General features: G+C 51.2%; 1 protein-coding gene across 1 annotated transcript in view; it reads right to left on the bottom strand.

Annotated features, from left to right (window-relative positions):
- Positions 1-408: 408 nt before the first annotated feature.
- ANP32A (acidic nuclear phosphoprotein 32 family member A) overlaps positions 409-15188 on the bottom strand; it is a 39253-nt gene continuing 24473 nt past the window's right edge. Inside the window, exons 2-7 of the mRNA XM_059912906.1 lie at positions 8375-8524; positions 8019-8141; positions 5438-5636; positions 4036-4133; positions 1843-1906; positions 409-1640 (exon numbers count right to left, since the gene is read on the bottom strand). Of these exons, the coding sequence (XP_059768889.1) occupies positions 1579-1640; positions 1843-1906; positions 4036-4133; positions 5438-5636; positions 8019-8141; positions 8375-8524 (696 nt within the window). The 3' untranslated portion in view covers positions 409-1578. The remainder of the gene's footprint in view (positions 1641-1842; positions 1907-4035; positions 4134-5437; positions 5637-8018; positions 8142-8374; positions 8525-15188) is intronic.

Here is a 15188-nt window from a genome sequence, read left to right as displayed (position 1 = left end):
TAATTAACATTAAGTGAAAAAGGAACAAATTTGTATATTCCTCAGGTTTTCCTGTATTCTTTTTACAGTCTGAACAACAAAACGATGAAAGATAGTCAAAGTAAGGTCTCAAGGCTGGCCTTTCTGGTGAGTGTTTTTTAGTAACTTTTTATATCTTTCTCTCTGTACATACCCACCCCCACTTCCCTGCCCAAATGAAGTTTTTAATGAAGATAGCACACCACCGAGTCTCAAGTTGAGACCCAAAGTATCCAAACTTAGTATATCAGGTTATATATCCTGTAAGAAAAATGATTTTATCAGGTAACCAATGTGAAGCTCCCCCCTGCACCCCCATCAGTTAGCAGGTTATCTGGAATTCATCCTAGATCAATGACCTGTTGGACTCAAAGAAGCCACCCCCAAAAAAATTGTATAAAAAGATTTATTGAAATTTATCAATGACAAACAGACATAAAACTCAAAGTTTGGCTCTTCTGAGGGGGAGGAAAACCGGTGCAGATGTTCTTTTATACAGATGAAACACGGGCTAAGGAATCACACGTCACTTCAAAAGCAATCCAGAAGAGGGACAGGAAAGCAAACCTGTACATTCGCTAGGAATTTGCAGTCATTTCAGATTTCCACTAGGTAAGAAAATACAATTTTGCGTTAGTTTTTCCGTGCTCGGGTGTATGAAAAAAAAACCCAGCCGACATGCAGCAGCGTCTCCTGTGCTTAGGTTTGTAAAAATGGTCTAAGCACAGAAGGACACGTAGAAGAATTCTCTTGTCATTTTGTAAAACAAAGTGTTCTAATATTTTACAGAACAAGATAGGACAGTTTTGTTTTTAATCTTTGAAAGAGGTTGAAGTTTGAGGGTTTGCTTCTTCTCTTTTAATTAGAATTACCAGATCCATTTTACTCCTAACAAACAACTCAGAAGCCTGCTGTTCTCAGCTCTCTGGCTCATCACAAGAGTGACATCAGAGTCTTCTTCGGACAGCGAAGCCCACCACCATCTGTGAAGAGGGAAAGGGGACGGGGGACGAGGAAGATCCCCCGACCAGTGCCAAAATACGCCTTTAGGTTGCTATTTACAAACCAGGGCGCTGGCTGCCTCTAGCAGGTCCAAGAAATGCGGAAATCACAGGAACCAGAACAAGAGGTAAGATGCGGCTGGTGCTCAGCCCCTCCTGGGCTCTGAGAAACCAAACTGAGGCCAGCCATGGCCTTCCAACCAACTCAAGAGAGAGACTCGGGAAATACCAGGAAACGTCAGAGATCTCCAAACCGTCCTCTTTGAGGGTAAGGAACAAACGTTCACTTGTGTGTACTCAGCTATAGCAAATTTATCAGGGACAAAACAGACACAAAGAAAAAGTAGGGGAAAAAAATAAAGAGTGGCAGTAAAAATAGTATTTTATTCCACCCCCTCCCCCCTCCCTCCCCCCACAACCCCCAGTACACTTTTCCCCTCTCGTTCCCACAGCAACGTTACAATCAGAAAAAAATAAGTTTCGGGGAGCGGGATTTGGGGGGGGTACGGGTAAAAACAGTCAAATCACAATAGGAATTTTTCAAAATAGGTTATTCCACTTAGTCATCGTCTTCTCCCTCATCTTCAGGTTCTCGTTTTCGCTTCTGACCCCTTTCTTCTTCTGGAAGAGTAAGGAAAAGGCATTCAGATTAAACATGGATCTCGCCTCCTATTCAACCCCCCCTGCTGGGAAAGCAGGGGACCGTACGTCTAGGACGCTTTACCAACCCTGGCAAACCGAGGCCAGGTCCTCAGGACCCAGGCCATCTACTGTCAACTGAGGGGGCCAGCCTGCTACCCGCGGAGTAAAAACGATGCCGTACCACCAAGCTCCTCTTCATCTTCCTCATCGTCTACTTCCCCGTCGTTATAACCCTCCTCATCCTCCTAGGAGAGAAGATGGACACCGGACATTAGGAACGCCCCGACCGTGGGACACGTGGAGGATGCCACTTGCCCTGACACCGAGCACAGAAAGGTGGGGGCCGCCCCCAGCCCCTCAGAGCTCCCACGGACCTGCTTCGCTCTGGTGAACCTAAAGCAGAGGTTGTTTTGTATCAAGGACCCCCTTTAAGAATCTGTAGAAAGTTTTGAACCCCTTCCCTAGAAAATACCCACATTACACACAATATCTGCAAACAATGTCGGCAGAGGGGGGTGAATTCTACCCCCCTGTTAAGAATTCCTGACCTGAAGTCCCTATAACTCAGGCAGCTCCGCAGTGTGCCCTCCTAGGGGAACAAGTTTCCCAGCCGACTCTCCATCGTGTGAAGTAGGCCGAGCTTTCATCTGTCCTCACTCTAGTTTTGGCTTCAAGAGAAGACCCCAGTCCAGACCCCCGTCTGTGGGTGAGTGCAGCCCCTTCACCGTCTTGCAAACTTGGGTCACTTGGAGGGAGGAAAAATACAATTCTCACCCCCTGCCCAGGACATCACTCCCAGCTCCGTGAGATTCAGCAAGGGGTGTGAATTCACCCTCAACACAGGACCACGCTTCATGCTGCTCCTGTAGATCCAGGCTAGTTGAATCTCTGCATGAACACTGTTCCTAAAGCACCAGGCAGCCCATTGTTTAATAAGAACTCGGCAATAGACTTCTTTTTGTCAAGGGAAATATCCTTTTATAATGTCACCAAATAGTTCCTTAATCAGTCTGTTTGCTAAGATTGTGTGTGTGTGTGCGCGCGAGCTCTCCTTTACTGGAAGCTGGAAATTTGCAGATAGTCAATGAGATTACCAAAAACAACAACAACAACAACAAAACAACCCCAAACCAAAAACAACCTCTACATGTTGGCGGCTCCTGACAGGAAGAGCAAGACGAAAAATCCATTAGCCAACATGACTTATTGCCCTGTCCTAGGGGCGCCTATTTTGCTAGGTCTCTATTTTTAAAATACACAATATTCTTCAGAGGTGAGCCTAGCAGCCTACACCTGGGGAGAAGAGACACCCAGCAGCACAACTTGACGGGAACCAAGACTATCTCACCAGCTTTCTCACTAACCCCAACCTGCCTCTCCCCAGCTTGTGGGGGGCTGGCTGGGAGATCCCGCCTGAGCAGGTCTGTGTGGCAGACAGGTATCCGTGCCCTTGATGGAGACAGACAGGAAACTGGGGGAGAAGGCAGGCACCTTGTCCATGCTGTCATCATTTTAAACCTCTCTTGGTCTAAGTTTTGCAATCAGCAAGAGTTGATTTAGAAATCTGAAAAGCTAGGGAAAATGACTCTGCTATAGAAAGACTCAGAACATCCAAACACAAAACCCAGCACACAGAGCCAGGACCTTGGAGAAGGGTGTGAAAGCCTAAAATAGTAAGTGGTCAAACACTCCCTGTCCTTAAACATTTTACTCACAAATTATTTTATCCTCTTAAGCCAGTGAGTTGATCCCTATTTACAACCCAGCTGTAAAATGACACCTATTGTACAGATGAAGAAATAGGCTCAAAAGGTCAAGGAACTTGTCCAGGGACACACAGCTAGCAAGTGGTAGAAGCTGGGATCCACCCCGTCACAGACACATCCCAGACCTTGTTAAAAAATGATGCCAGCCAGTGTGTTTGGATAATGGCACTATCCGCTGTGTACAGGGGACCCCTGTCACCCTCTGATGTGGAATCCAGAAGTGTCTTATCCTATTACCCACCAGTTCAAGGCAGTCTTTCATTTTCCCTAGCACACTGTAAGTGCTCACTGAATATCTGAATTAACATACTAATGCAAAAAGGTAGAAAAAGGGGATGTGGATTCTACAAGAACTAATTTTCATGTGGAAACAAGTGCCAGGCTTGCCCCAGCAGATGAATCCCCTCCCTCTTTCTTTTCCAGGGCCAGCTGCAAGGCTTGCCTCTCCCAAACCAACCCAGTAACAGGCCCTGAAGTGGATTCAATTCCCAATCGGCTCCTGGCTGCCGAGGCGGATCACTGAGGCAGTTAGTGGGACTGACTCAGAGGCAGCAGAGCAAGTAAGGGGGGCTCCGAGAGACAGTTCCCTGCCCAGCCCAACCTCTTACCTCTTCCTCTCCACTCACATCCTCCTCTTCACCTTCCTCCTCCTCCTCCTCGTCCTCCTCATCTTCCACTACCTGAGCATCTTCATCGTACTCTTCCTCTGTGCAGTGGGAATGGGAACAAGAACAAACTGGTGGTGAGCTGGCCCTACCCTCCCACAGCACAGGCCCAGGGCCTGGCACCAGAGGTGCGGTCCTGTGTGGGGCCCACGACTCTCCCACGCCCATCCAGGCCCACAGCCTGGATGCTCTAATGTGACTGAACGCATCCTAAAGTAACCCAAAAGATAAGCATCTTAAAATGATCCCAAAGGTAAGCCCTCCTCCCAAGTATGAAAACAAAAGACCTCTCGTGGAGGCTGAGATGGGAGAGAAAATGCCAGATTAGAGAACCAAGTTACAGGGCCTGGGACAGCTGAGAAGTCAATTCATTCACAAAGAGCATCTAGCCAAACTCGCTGCTCTAAAGGTGAGGAAACTGAGTCCCAGAGGGGGAGAAGTGAGTTGTTCAAGGTCACACCTGGAGTTAGCTGCAGATCTGGGCCTAGAAGCCTGGTCTCAGGGCTCCAGTCCTGGGACCTTTCTGTCCCATCAGAAGATGGAACAAACTAAGGCAAACAGGGTGTCTGAATCCCTTGTAAAATACTCCCACCTAACAAGGGAAAAGCACTCTTAACGTCTGAATTATTCAGGCAAGGTCTCAACCCTCAACTTTACTCTGGCCACAAAGACCTGCAGGGAAGCCGCACTGAGCTGGCAGCGTGGGAAGGAAATACGAGGCTCTCCTTCCTTTTCCTTCTTTCCTTCCTGTGGTCCCTGACTGCTCACGGCACCACCAGGGAGCCCAACGTGCTGCCTGCAGCCTCCTCTGCTTCCTGGGCCCCTGGGGCTCCTGAGTCCTCACCCCCCAGGTCCTACCATGTGGTCCTGTGGGCGGCAGTCACCTGGGGGCCCCACGACCTCTCCAGCTGTGACCTCATCTCCAATACCAGACCCTAGATGGAGATAGGGGACCCTCAGGCCACACCCCACCTTCCTCCATCCGCTCATCCCCTCCCTGGAAGAGTATCTGAGTCCAGCACCACACTATAGAGAGACACTGTAGGATCTCATTTTCAGGGGGACTTTGGAAAAGGTTAAAAAATTGAAGGAAGACTCAGATGGTTTTTAAGAAGTTATTATGCAGTTGGAGAACCTCAGGATGTTTCTCTGGGGCTCAGGCCCTGTTATTTTAGGGGCGTCAATCAATGAGACAGACCAGGGACAACAGTAAACAGAGCAGACAGCCCACTCCCCTCCACAGCTCTAGAAAGAGGTTGGTAGCCCTCGGGGGCCGGTGGGGGCCCCCTGACACCCAGCCCGCCCCCCATAAAGCCTGGCCTGGCCTCTCCCTGGCGCCACCCACCATCCTCATCCTCCTCGTCATCCTCCAGGCCCTCCACGTAGCCCTCGGCATCCGAGTCGGGGGCCTCCTTGTCGTCCCGATCGTAGCCATCGAGATACGTGAGCTGAGGAAGGAGCTTGAACACGTTTTCTCGGTAGTCGTTCAGGTTGGTCACCTCGCAATTGAAAAGGTCTAAGCTCTTGAGGTTTTCTAACTTTTTCTGCAAGCAAACAACAAAGTTGACAGTGAGTGGCATGGGAGGCGGGGTGGGGAGACAGATGGGGGTGACGTGAGACGGCGTGCAGAGCTCCAGGCTCACAGGTGAGGAGCGCACTCTGGTTTGGTTCTGTTCGGCCGCGTCAGCCCTGGCTGGGGGGCCTCGTGTTCATTCACGTGGAAGATGGGAAGTTGGACTTGAGGATCTTCGAAGCCTCATCCGATGCCAACACTTTTATTCTGCAATTACAGCTCTTGCCGTAACAGTGACGCACCTGAAATTAACCCGGGGCTCTCTTGGTGCGTGAGCCAAGAGCTTTGCTGCCTGCCCCTGTGAGTAAGGAGCCAGAGAGGAACTGAAAAGGCCTCAGGAACTAACAAACTACCTCCTTCTATGAATAATAATAATAATGGCAATTAATATAGCACTTTATGGATTAACTCAATTTATCCTCATGACCCCGATAGGGCGGAAATAATTATTAGTTCATTTCACAGACAAGGAAGTAGAGGGCAGAGAATTGGGATTTGATCAGGCAGCCCAACTTCAGACCTGTGCTCTTACTCTTTGCCTGTCAAAAAGGACAAGAGAAAAACCAATGAAGCATCCAGATTTTGTCCACAATTTGCTTTATCAAAGCTTTATATATCGATGGGTTCTAGGCCCATATTATACCCACTTGGTGGCTGGAATCTGAGGCCCAGGAAGCAAAAGGGTCATACATCTAGCAAGAAACAGCTGCCTCCTGACTTCCTACCTCACACGTCTCCAAGGCGCAGGTACCCCGCCCCGGGCCAAGTCCCTATTCCAGTGGGGCCAGGCGTAACTGGTGATTAAAGCTACTGTCCCTCAGGGTCAATGTCAGGAACGAGGCTGCTCTCTTGAGATTTCGTGACTGAGACCCGGTCATTCTCAGCAGAGGGTCAAGGGCAGGGAAGGAGTCCGAGCTGCGGACCGGGTGGGTGAGGCCAGCATCCCTCAACCAAAGGCAGTTTCCCCACCCTCAGAAGTGAGTAAAACACATTAATCACACTGATAATCAGGGAAGAAGCTACAAAACCATGTGTGGTCTGGGCAAGGGAATAGGGTGTGTGTGTGTGTGTGTGTGTGTGTGTGTGTGTCTGATCTATAATGGTACGCATATCACAACCAAAACACACATATACAGAACTTCAAAGATCTTTTCCTTTTATAATGAAATTATGAAATCAAGGCTTCCAGGTAGATCAAAATAGTTTTGCTTTCCCCAAGGAAATTGGTGGAAGACCTGAAAGAAAGTTCTATGGGAAGCATAGTCTAGTAGTTGACCCCATGCCACAGATGAGCAGGTAAAGTCTGAGTTGGGAGGAGAAATGCCAGCTTCCCGTTCTGCCACGCTGGCCCATCAACCTGCCCTTCAAGCATCCATGAAGGGCAAGGAATGCTTTTTGGACAAGAACACAAACTGAGAGATGCCCCAACTGCCACTCTATATACCCAGAACAGGGGAATGTGGCAAACTTGGCCAAATATCCTCATGGCCTTTCCCTGATTCTAAGATGCATGGCTTATGAAGTAATTCTTATGTATATATTTACAATAAGTGTTAATGCGGTAGTTATTTCTACATTTCAAAAAAGCTATCATTAATCAGTGATGCATCTTACAGTTGACTTCCCTGAAGTCAAGGGAATACAGTCATTCAGATCTGGGTAATGTAGAAACTGTTATTCTAACCATGACCTGCCCCTTTCTGGCTAGTGAATCGTGAAGTTTGGGGTGTGCTCAGCTCTATGTGGACCAGCAGAGGAGGAAATGCGGCCCAGATCTCTGAGTCCCTGGTCACCACCACACCCAGGACTGGTGACCAGGGTCCCTCTTCTCTACGCCCCACAGAGGAAGGCCTGCATGGGGTTCCCGTGCCACACAGCTCTCTGTCATCCCAGGGGGCCTGTGTCAGGACCGACCCACCTCCCACGGTTCAGAGGTGCTAGCCTCTGGCCAGTGACCCAAGGAGAAAGCAGGTGACCACTTCCAGGGTCAGCTGAATTCCTGGATGGCTCCTCTCTCCCCAGTGAAGGGCACAAGCCATGCTCTAAGCCTAAAGAAATGACAGCTCAGGTTTCCAAAGCTGAGCAGAAACTGTAAGAGGAAAAGCACTAGACCAGAAATTGAGACCTGGGTCCTACAGCATCCTTCACCCTGATGCCCATTCTAACTGTGCGACCCTGGTCAAGCTCTTTAACTTCTCTAGGCCTCAGTTTCTCTACAGACGAAGCAGAAGTAGGAGCCCCGACTCTATCTCATGGCACACAATTAGAGTAAAAACAAAAAAGCATGTTATACCAATGCAAAAGTAGTAATCCCTCCCACCCCAGTGGAGAGGGGAGGACCCCAGTGACTCACCAGTGGCTCTATTGTGCTGAGGTCTTTAATTTTGTTGCCACTTAAATTTAGATGCGTGAGGTTCGGACACTTTTCTGCCAATACTTCCAGGCCCCCTGAGATTCTGTTATCGCTTAGTTCAAGCTAAACAGGCAGGGAGAGAAAAAGCAGAAACGGCTTTTAAAATGAAGGCTCAGGGCTCAGGCGGCCGGCTCCCCTTCGACAGGCCAGGAAGGGAGTTGGCTCGGGAACTGGCAGGCGTGCTGGGGCTCGCACCTGGCCTCCCCGTCAGTTACGCTCCCTCAATGTGGAAAAATGACCCCTTCCTCCTCCCCAGCCCGGCCTCCCAAGCACACACGCTCCTCCGCTCTATTTACCTTCTTAAGTTTGTTTAACTTTGGTAAGTTTGCGACTGAGGTGAGGCCTACGTTGATTGTACTCAAGAACTCCAGTTCTTCAAATTCATCTGTGAGGCCTTCGATTTTGCCTTCATTTGACCGACAGTTGTCCAGGACAAGCTCTTTCACCTGGAAAGGGAAGGAGGGCGTGAACCAACTGGGCGAGGAATCGGGGCTGAGGCCGGGGTAGGGGGAGGACGGGAGGCAGGCCAGGAAGCATCGCAGCACCAGCGCCCACCCTGACCTCTCTGCCTTTACCAATGCTGGGGGGATCGCGGGGGGCGCTGCGGTGAACGGAGCTGCAGAACCAGGGGGCCCCTCTGGACAGGAGCCTCGGCTGGACCGGAGAAGACAAACCCAATAAGCCCTGCTGATGTCGCCAAGGTTGGGGGCGGTGTCTCGTTCCAACCCTACCGCCACACCTCAGCTCCCAGCTCTCCACTGCACCAGCCGTTAACACTGTTGGCAACCTCTGGGCCTTGCCATTCCATCAGAGCCCCTCTCCCAGCGCCCACCACGGCCCCAGCCTGACCGTCTTACTGAGGCCAGCCACCTACGACTTCGCCTCCTCAGCCCCCACGGGCCTTTCACCTCCATGTGTCTGTGGACGGGTCCCAGGACGTGCCCGTCTGCTTGCATTCGTACCTGCCCCTGCCACCAGTCAGAGCCTGCCCATCCGGCCTAGCATTCACCACTTGGCCCCACTGTAAGGGTCACAGACCAGGGACCCCTCCAACTCTCCATCCTCTAGACCAGCGCTGTCCACCAGAACCAAAAGAACTTCCTGTGACGATGGAAACCCATCTAAGAGAAGAGCCACTAGCCACATGTGGCCGCTGAGGTGAGACTGAGGAACTAAGTTTTAAATTTTATTTAGTTTTTTTTTTTTTTTTTGGCCACACCACACAGCATGTGGGATCTTAGTTCCCCAACCAGGGGTCAAACCAGTGGAAGCGCAGAGTCTTAACCACTGGACCGCCAGGGAAGTCCCAAATTTTATTTAGTTTTAATCAATATAAGTGTAAAGAGACACATGTAAATTACCATATGGAATATCATGGCTCTAGACTTTGCTCTTCAGGGTCCTGGGAGTAGATGTGGAAGGAGAGAATGGATATCTACAAACCCAGGATGGACCCATATAGAAGTGCTGAGATTGGCAAGGGCCAAAAGTTAGTCTTTGGAGGCACCTCTGTGGTCCTGCCTGCCCCCCCCCAACTCCCTGGAGGTGATTTCGCCCTATTAGAGTTCTTAGATTCCCCTCTCTTCTCTTCTTACTGAAAATTTGGGCCCTAAATCCTCATTTCAAATGAGACAGAAAGAACTGATAAACAGCTACCGTCTCATTGTGTTGTTAAAAGGCAGACCTGGCTGCAGGTTCCAGCGCAGATGGTAGGGAGACAGGCTGAGGAAGAGTCCTCAGGTCTCAGGCCTGAAATGACCCAGGGGAGTCAGCAAGGGATGCCAGGGTGCCTGGCCCTCCAGACAGATGCCCAGAGTTATCCACTCCTGTCCTGAGCTGATAGGGGGCTGCTCCCTGGCCTTCCAGGGCTGGCAGGCACCTTAAAGGTGATCCCTCCTGGCTGCACCTGGCGCTTGACACAGCATCTCCACGTGCCCCCTCCCTGCAGCCTCCAGGAAACATGTACTGACGTCACCTGGATATGATGCCTCCCTGGGGCTTCCACCCACAGGTTCGGATTTCTCACCCATGGGTCACTCGGTACAGGCCCGCCCTTCTCCACAGCAGCCCTGCGTTGTCACTCCCTGCGGAGAGGCAGGGAGCAGCCTTTCCTCCTCTAGATAAGCAGACAGGCCTATTCTAAGCAGTCCTTGTCCAGGGCTGCTCCCTGCAGGGCCCAGGATGGCTGTCTGTCTCAGTGGTCCTCTACTCGGGCATCACTGGGCCAACATGGGGGCAGAGTCCACAGCAGGCTGCTGTGCCCCTCCTCAGTCCACCCTTGCCAGTGGTCAGACCAGGAGAGCTCGGGGCATGTCTGGGCCACAGCACCCTGTAGTTGCCCTGCCTTCTTCTCCCCTGGTGGAGAGAGAGCCTGCTCAGTCTAGGACAGCAGCAATTTGCCAGGAGGGGCAAAGCCAGGCGAGGCAGCTCTCACCCAGAGCTAGCAAGCTCTCGGCTCAAGCACCAGCGCCAGGGCCCACCTTTCCCTTGGATCTGGGATGGGGGAAGTTAAGTTCTTTCCCACTCTCTCAGTCCCCAGGGGAGGGGATGTCCAGGTCAAGCCACCTTTCTCAAGGTCACTGCAAGTGTGCCTGGGAATAAATCCCATGAGGCCTTCTGCCCTAGGGCAGGAAATCAGTGTAGAGCCAGGAAACCAGGCCTTAGGGGAGCAGTGGAGGGAGATCAACTTTCCTGGGGGAGGGAGAGTCACCTCCCCTTCGTTTGCAGTTACTGCTGGGGTCACACAGCCACTGGAGTGGCTCCTCCAGTCACTCCTTTCCTTGGAAGGCCCTGGGAATTCTTTAAGCTCCACCAAAGAAAGACAAATATAAGAAGGGTTTCCAGTCCACCCTCAAAGGTTTCAGACATGTGGTTTTTCTAGATGTGTCAAGGGCTTCTCCTCATACGGCCATCAGCCAAGGAGGAGGCCTCAGTAACAGGGGGAGGCAGCGCTGTGGAGTCAAGGGAATTCGTCCTGGAAGTCGGCCTCTGTCCCGGAGAGGCACAATGCTGCCTGGGAATCCTACAGACGGACCCAAGGTTCCAGCCCCAGCTCCCAGCACCATGCCCAGACCGGTGGCCATTCCTCTCGGGGACAACATGCAAGCCACCACTACTAGTGCTTTTATTAACAACAATCATGGGCTCTTTCCAGAGCCCTTAGCAGGCACACTCTTCACAGGCACTGTCTCATTTAATCCTCACAATCGCTCCACGGGGTGTTCGTGGGGTATTCTCCCATTTTACAGCCACATCTGAACCACAGATCCTAAAGCCCCAGGAATGGGAACAGGAGGGTATTTAATGGACCCCGATGGTCAGTGTTGCCGCAAGATAAGGAGGGTTTCCCTGCTATTCCCAAGTGCAGGGCACAGGCTCTTGCAGACCCCCAAATGATCCTACAAGCTACCCTGATGGCAACTAAACCCCCTTTGGCCCCTCTTCTAACTGTTCCACCAGCCGGGTGGGGGCCACTCCCAGTGGTCCCCACCCTGGTTACATTTCCTCGGTAACCAAAGCACAAAACTTAACCCAGCTCCCGTTCCAATGACACTGCAGTCAGTGGGGGAGGATCTGGAGGGGGGCCCGGGGGCCTGAGACCCCGCTCTTCCCCAAGGAGAAAGAGGCTGCTTCCCATCACTCGGGAGGGAAAGCCTGTGGTGTCTGGAAGGCCAGGTGGCTGCTCCAGGTCTGTGGGGCCTCCGGGATCCCCATGGTTTCTGCATTTCCTTCCTGGCGGGGTTTCAGCACAGTTTGGGGAGAGATCAAAGAGGGGAGGGGTGGGCTGAGGCTTACACCAGAGAGGCCAAACCACATGGGGGAAACCCACTGCCTCTCTGTGGGGTGATGAGTCACATCGGGGATGGCAAGTAAGCAGCCTGTGAAGTGTCTGTAATGCACCAAACAGGAAAAAACAAAAACTCCAGCCCAAGAGCTGACCTGTGGAAGGTATTCCATTCACCCCCTGTTCCACCTGCTTCCACACAGGGCCACGCTTTCTTACAGCTCCAGGGCAGGCTAACGTGTTTCAAAACGTCCAACCCACCCCAACCTTCCTTAAACTGACTTTGAAATCCTGCTGCAATTACAGCCCACTTCCTCCCATCTCTGCTCGCTGCTGCTGCCGCTGCAAACCCTTCCATGTGAAGAGAACATCCCTTTTACATCCAGGGTGTATTCTGCTTAAAAAAGAAAAAAAAAAAAGTGAGGCCCATTCTCCCCGCCAAACCATGGGTGTGAGCTAAGTGCAAAGTTAAAATTAAACTGAAAATTTGTACTTTGGGTTTAGACTCTCTCCCAACTCCACTGGCCGTTTAAAAATATCCGAATGCGGTTACTCTCTCCAGAACCCAAAACTGGAATTACTCTGCTTGTATCGGGAACTTTTCAATCACCCTAAAAACCCTCCACAGGATCCTTTGCTTCATTCCTCCAGTGTTAACACCCAAGAAGTGTCTGCATATTCATACTCAGCGCCCACCCCCCCCCATCCCCCCCGGAGATATTAGTGGGGAGGCACTGAAGGTTCCCAAGAAATCAGACTGCGCGGCTCCGGCATTTCCTGAAAAACTTGTCTCCAAAGCAAGGACACAGCAGTCATTTCTCACCAAGGGGAGCTGAACCGTCCGTGATAAACACGAACACGTTATTACTCTAAGGAACAACCCGTTGCTTGTTTCAAAACTTTGAAGTCTTGTCTTTACAGATCTCTCACATTTGACCATTCCTCTCTACTGCCGGCACTGCAGTCCTGGTCACGGTCATCTAAGTCACTCTAAGTCTGCTTCTGCTTCCAAATGGGGTCCATGTAACAGTGGGAATGCTGGACTACTGGGAATAGGCCCCCACCCAGAGGCCAAGGCCTGGCTGGCTGAATGACTCTGACTCGATCCCTGACGTCTCAGGCTCTGCCTCGAAGAAAGGGGAGGATGATATCTGTTTAACCTATAAAGTGCAAACTCTGGCCTAGAAAACATTCCTGGCTTCCCGCCGCCTCTGGGAAAAAATTCAAGGTCCTAAACTGACCCAAGGAGGCCCTCCACTCTCCACCTCTCCCCACTCCCTCCAACCTCATCGCCCCCTGCCCACCTCTCACACTCGCCTGCAGATCTAGTTAAGCCCGCCTCCCCAGGAAGCCTTCTGCACCCAGCTCTGAGCATCCCGGGGCACCGAGGGCAGCTGCCGCATGAATCATTTAATCGTGTATTAAGCATCCGATCCTCCTAGAGGTCAGGAACTGTCCTTCTCCGTAATCAGCCTAGCAGGGAGCGGACACCAGAGCAACTGCTTAACAAATGTTCCTGTTTATTGTGCCAGCCACAGCACTAGGCGCTGGGGCATACAGAGGGAGACAAAGCATCGTGACACGGTGCAACCAGTCCGATACACGTTGAACAAGCCCTCCCTTATTATAAACAATAACAACAACGTGTTCTCGTGTGTTTTGTGTCCCCCCAGGTAAGCATAAGCCCCAAGAGGAGGTAGGTCAATGGTGCACCCTCCTCTTGACCCGACCCAGTGGTCTGCACTCAGGTCTCTTGCCCGTAAGAAACCCCTCTCTCCACCCAGCAAGCTCCTGTGACACTGTCCATCTGAGCAGCTGAGGGGACACGGAGGTGACGGAGAGCCACAGCTGGGGTCCCTGACAGCAAGAGGTGTGGTGGCGGGCTAGGAGGAGACAGACCCCTGGTAAACAACTATAGTCCACTGTGTGCCAGGTAGCAGGCCCGAGGCTGGGAACAGGGTGCGTGCTTCACATGGCTCCACCCTGAGAGGATGGGCACACTAAGGACAGGCAGGAGGGACCCAGAAAGACCAAGAAAGGGGATGCACTACAGCAAAGCCAGGGCTGGCCAGATAATTTGCAGGGCCCAGTGCAAAATGAAAATGGGAGACCCCTTACTCAAAAATTGTTAAGAATTCCCAGACAGTGACAGGAGCGCATTAAACCCAAGAGCAGGGAGGGACCTTCTAAGCCTGGAGCCTGTGTGACCACACAGGTCACATGCCCATGAAGTTGGCCCTGATTTAAATGGACAGCTTGGGCCTAAAGCAGAGCCCTCTGAAGGCCAGAAGCAGAGAGAAGGAAGCTCAAGAGGGCACTGCTCTTTATTTTTCCAGCACTTCCTGAGGCAATGTGGAGAGGTGGACAGAAGGCAGGCTCTGGAGTCGGACGCACCTGGCTCAAGTTCAAATTCCCCACTGCAAGCTCATCATCTCACCTCTCCTGAGCTTGCTTCCTCCAATGACAATAGTGCCCACCACTTAGGGTTGGATTAGATGAAATAATGCACTTAGAGCATCCCCAGCTTGGAAAAAGTCACCTGCCGATTCCTCAATCCACGGCCTGTGGATTGAGTCAAGGCACAAGAATGGGAATCAAGGCAGGTCCGCAGCTCTGAGTCACCCCTGCTGCCCGCAGGGCTTCTTCATGGAACAGAAGCCTCTCCACGCTCTGGAGAGCTAAGATGGTGTGCCCAGAAGACACCCCCTGCTGGATTTTATACCTACACCTTGTTTTGTTTAGTTTTTCCCACTGAACTCGAAGCCTGATCTTCTTTTCTTTCACCAAACAAGAATGTAATAAATATTTGTAGCTTTGGTTTCAACCTTGTCAGTCCCTGACCAATTTAGTTTTCAGGTCCCAGCCTTCCAACAGAAGACTTAAATCAGATTGACCCCGTGTTTTTTTGGTGCTCATGGGTTTTAAATAGGTCAGCTTTTAAATGGGCCATCCCCTGTTGCAGATCCCATTTCTAGCTCGAAGACCAACTGCTTGAGACACCGAGGCTGAGGGGAAATGGGCTTCTTCTCAGAGGTGCTCGATAGGAGTGATAGACACTTGTGGTTCTGTCCCTAAAATCTCTAGTTCTGCTTAACAGTCAGTGTGGCAAAACCTGCCAAAATCAGTCGGGTTCCACGAGGGAAAAGTCAGGCTCTGGGGGAAAAGCTGGACATTTAGAAAGCTTAGAAAGGCCTTCAGGATCATCTAGGTCAGTGGCTTTCTGACCACAACCCACAGTAAAAAATACATTAACACCTTGGCTCAGCACACATATGTTTTTGTGTGTGTATAGGCATACACACTGAAACAAAACTTACGCTGTTACA

Source organism: Balaenoptera ricei, chromosome 2 (assembly GCF_028023285.1).
Source record: "Balaenoptera ricei isolate mBalRic1 chromosome 2, mBalRic1.hap2, whole genome shotgun sequence".
NCBI lineage: Eukaryota > Metazoa > Chordata > Mammalia > Artiodactyla > Balaenopteridae > Balaenoptera > Balaenoptera ricei.
The sequence above is the reverse complement of the archived record's forward strand: the minus strand, read 5'-3'. Positions and strand labels throughout refer to the sequence as shown.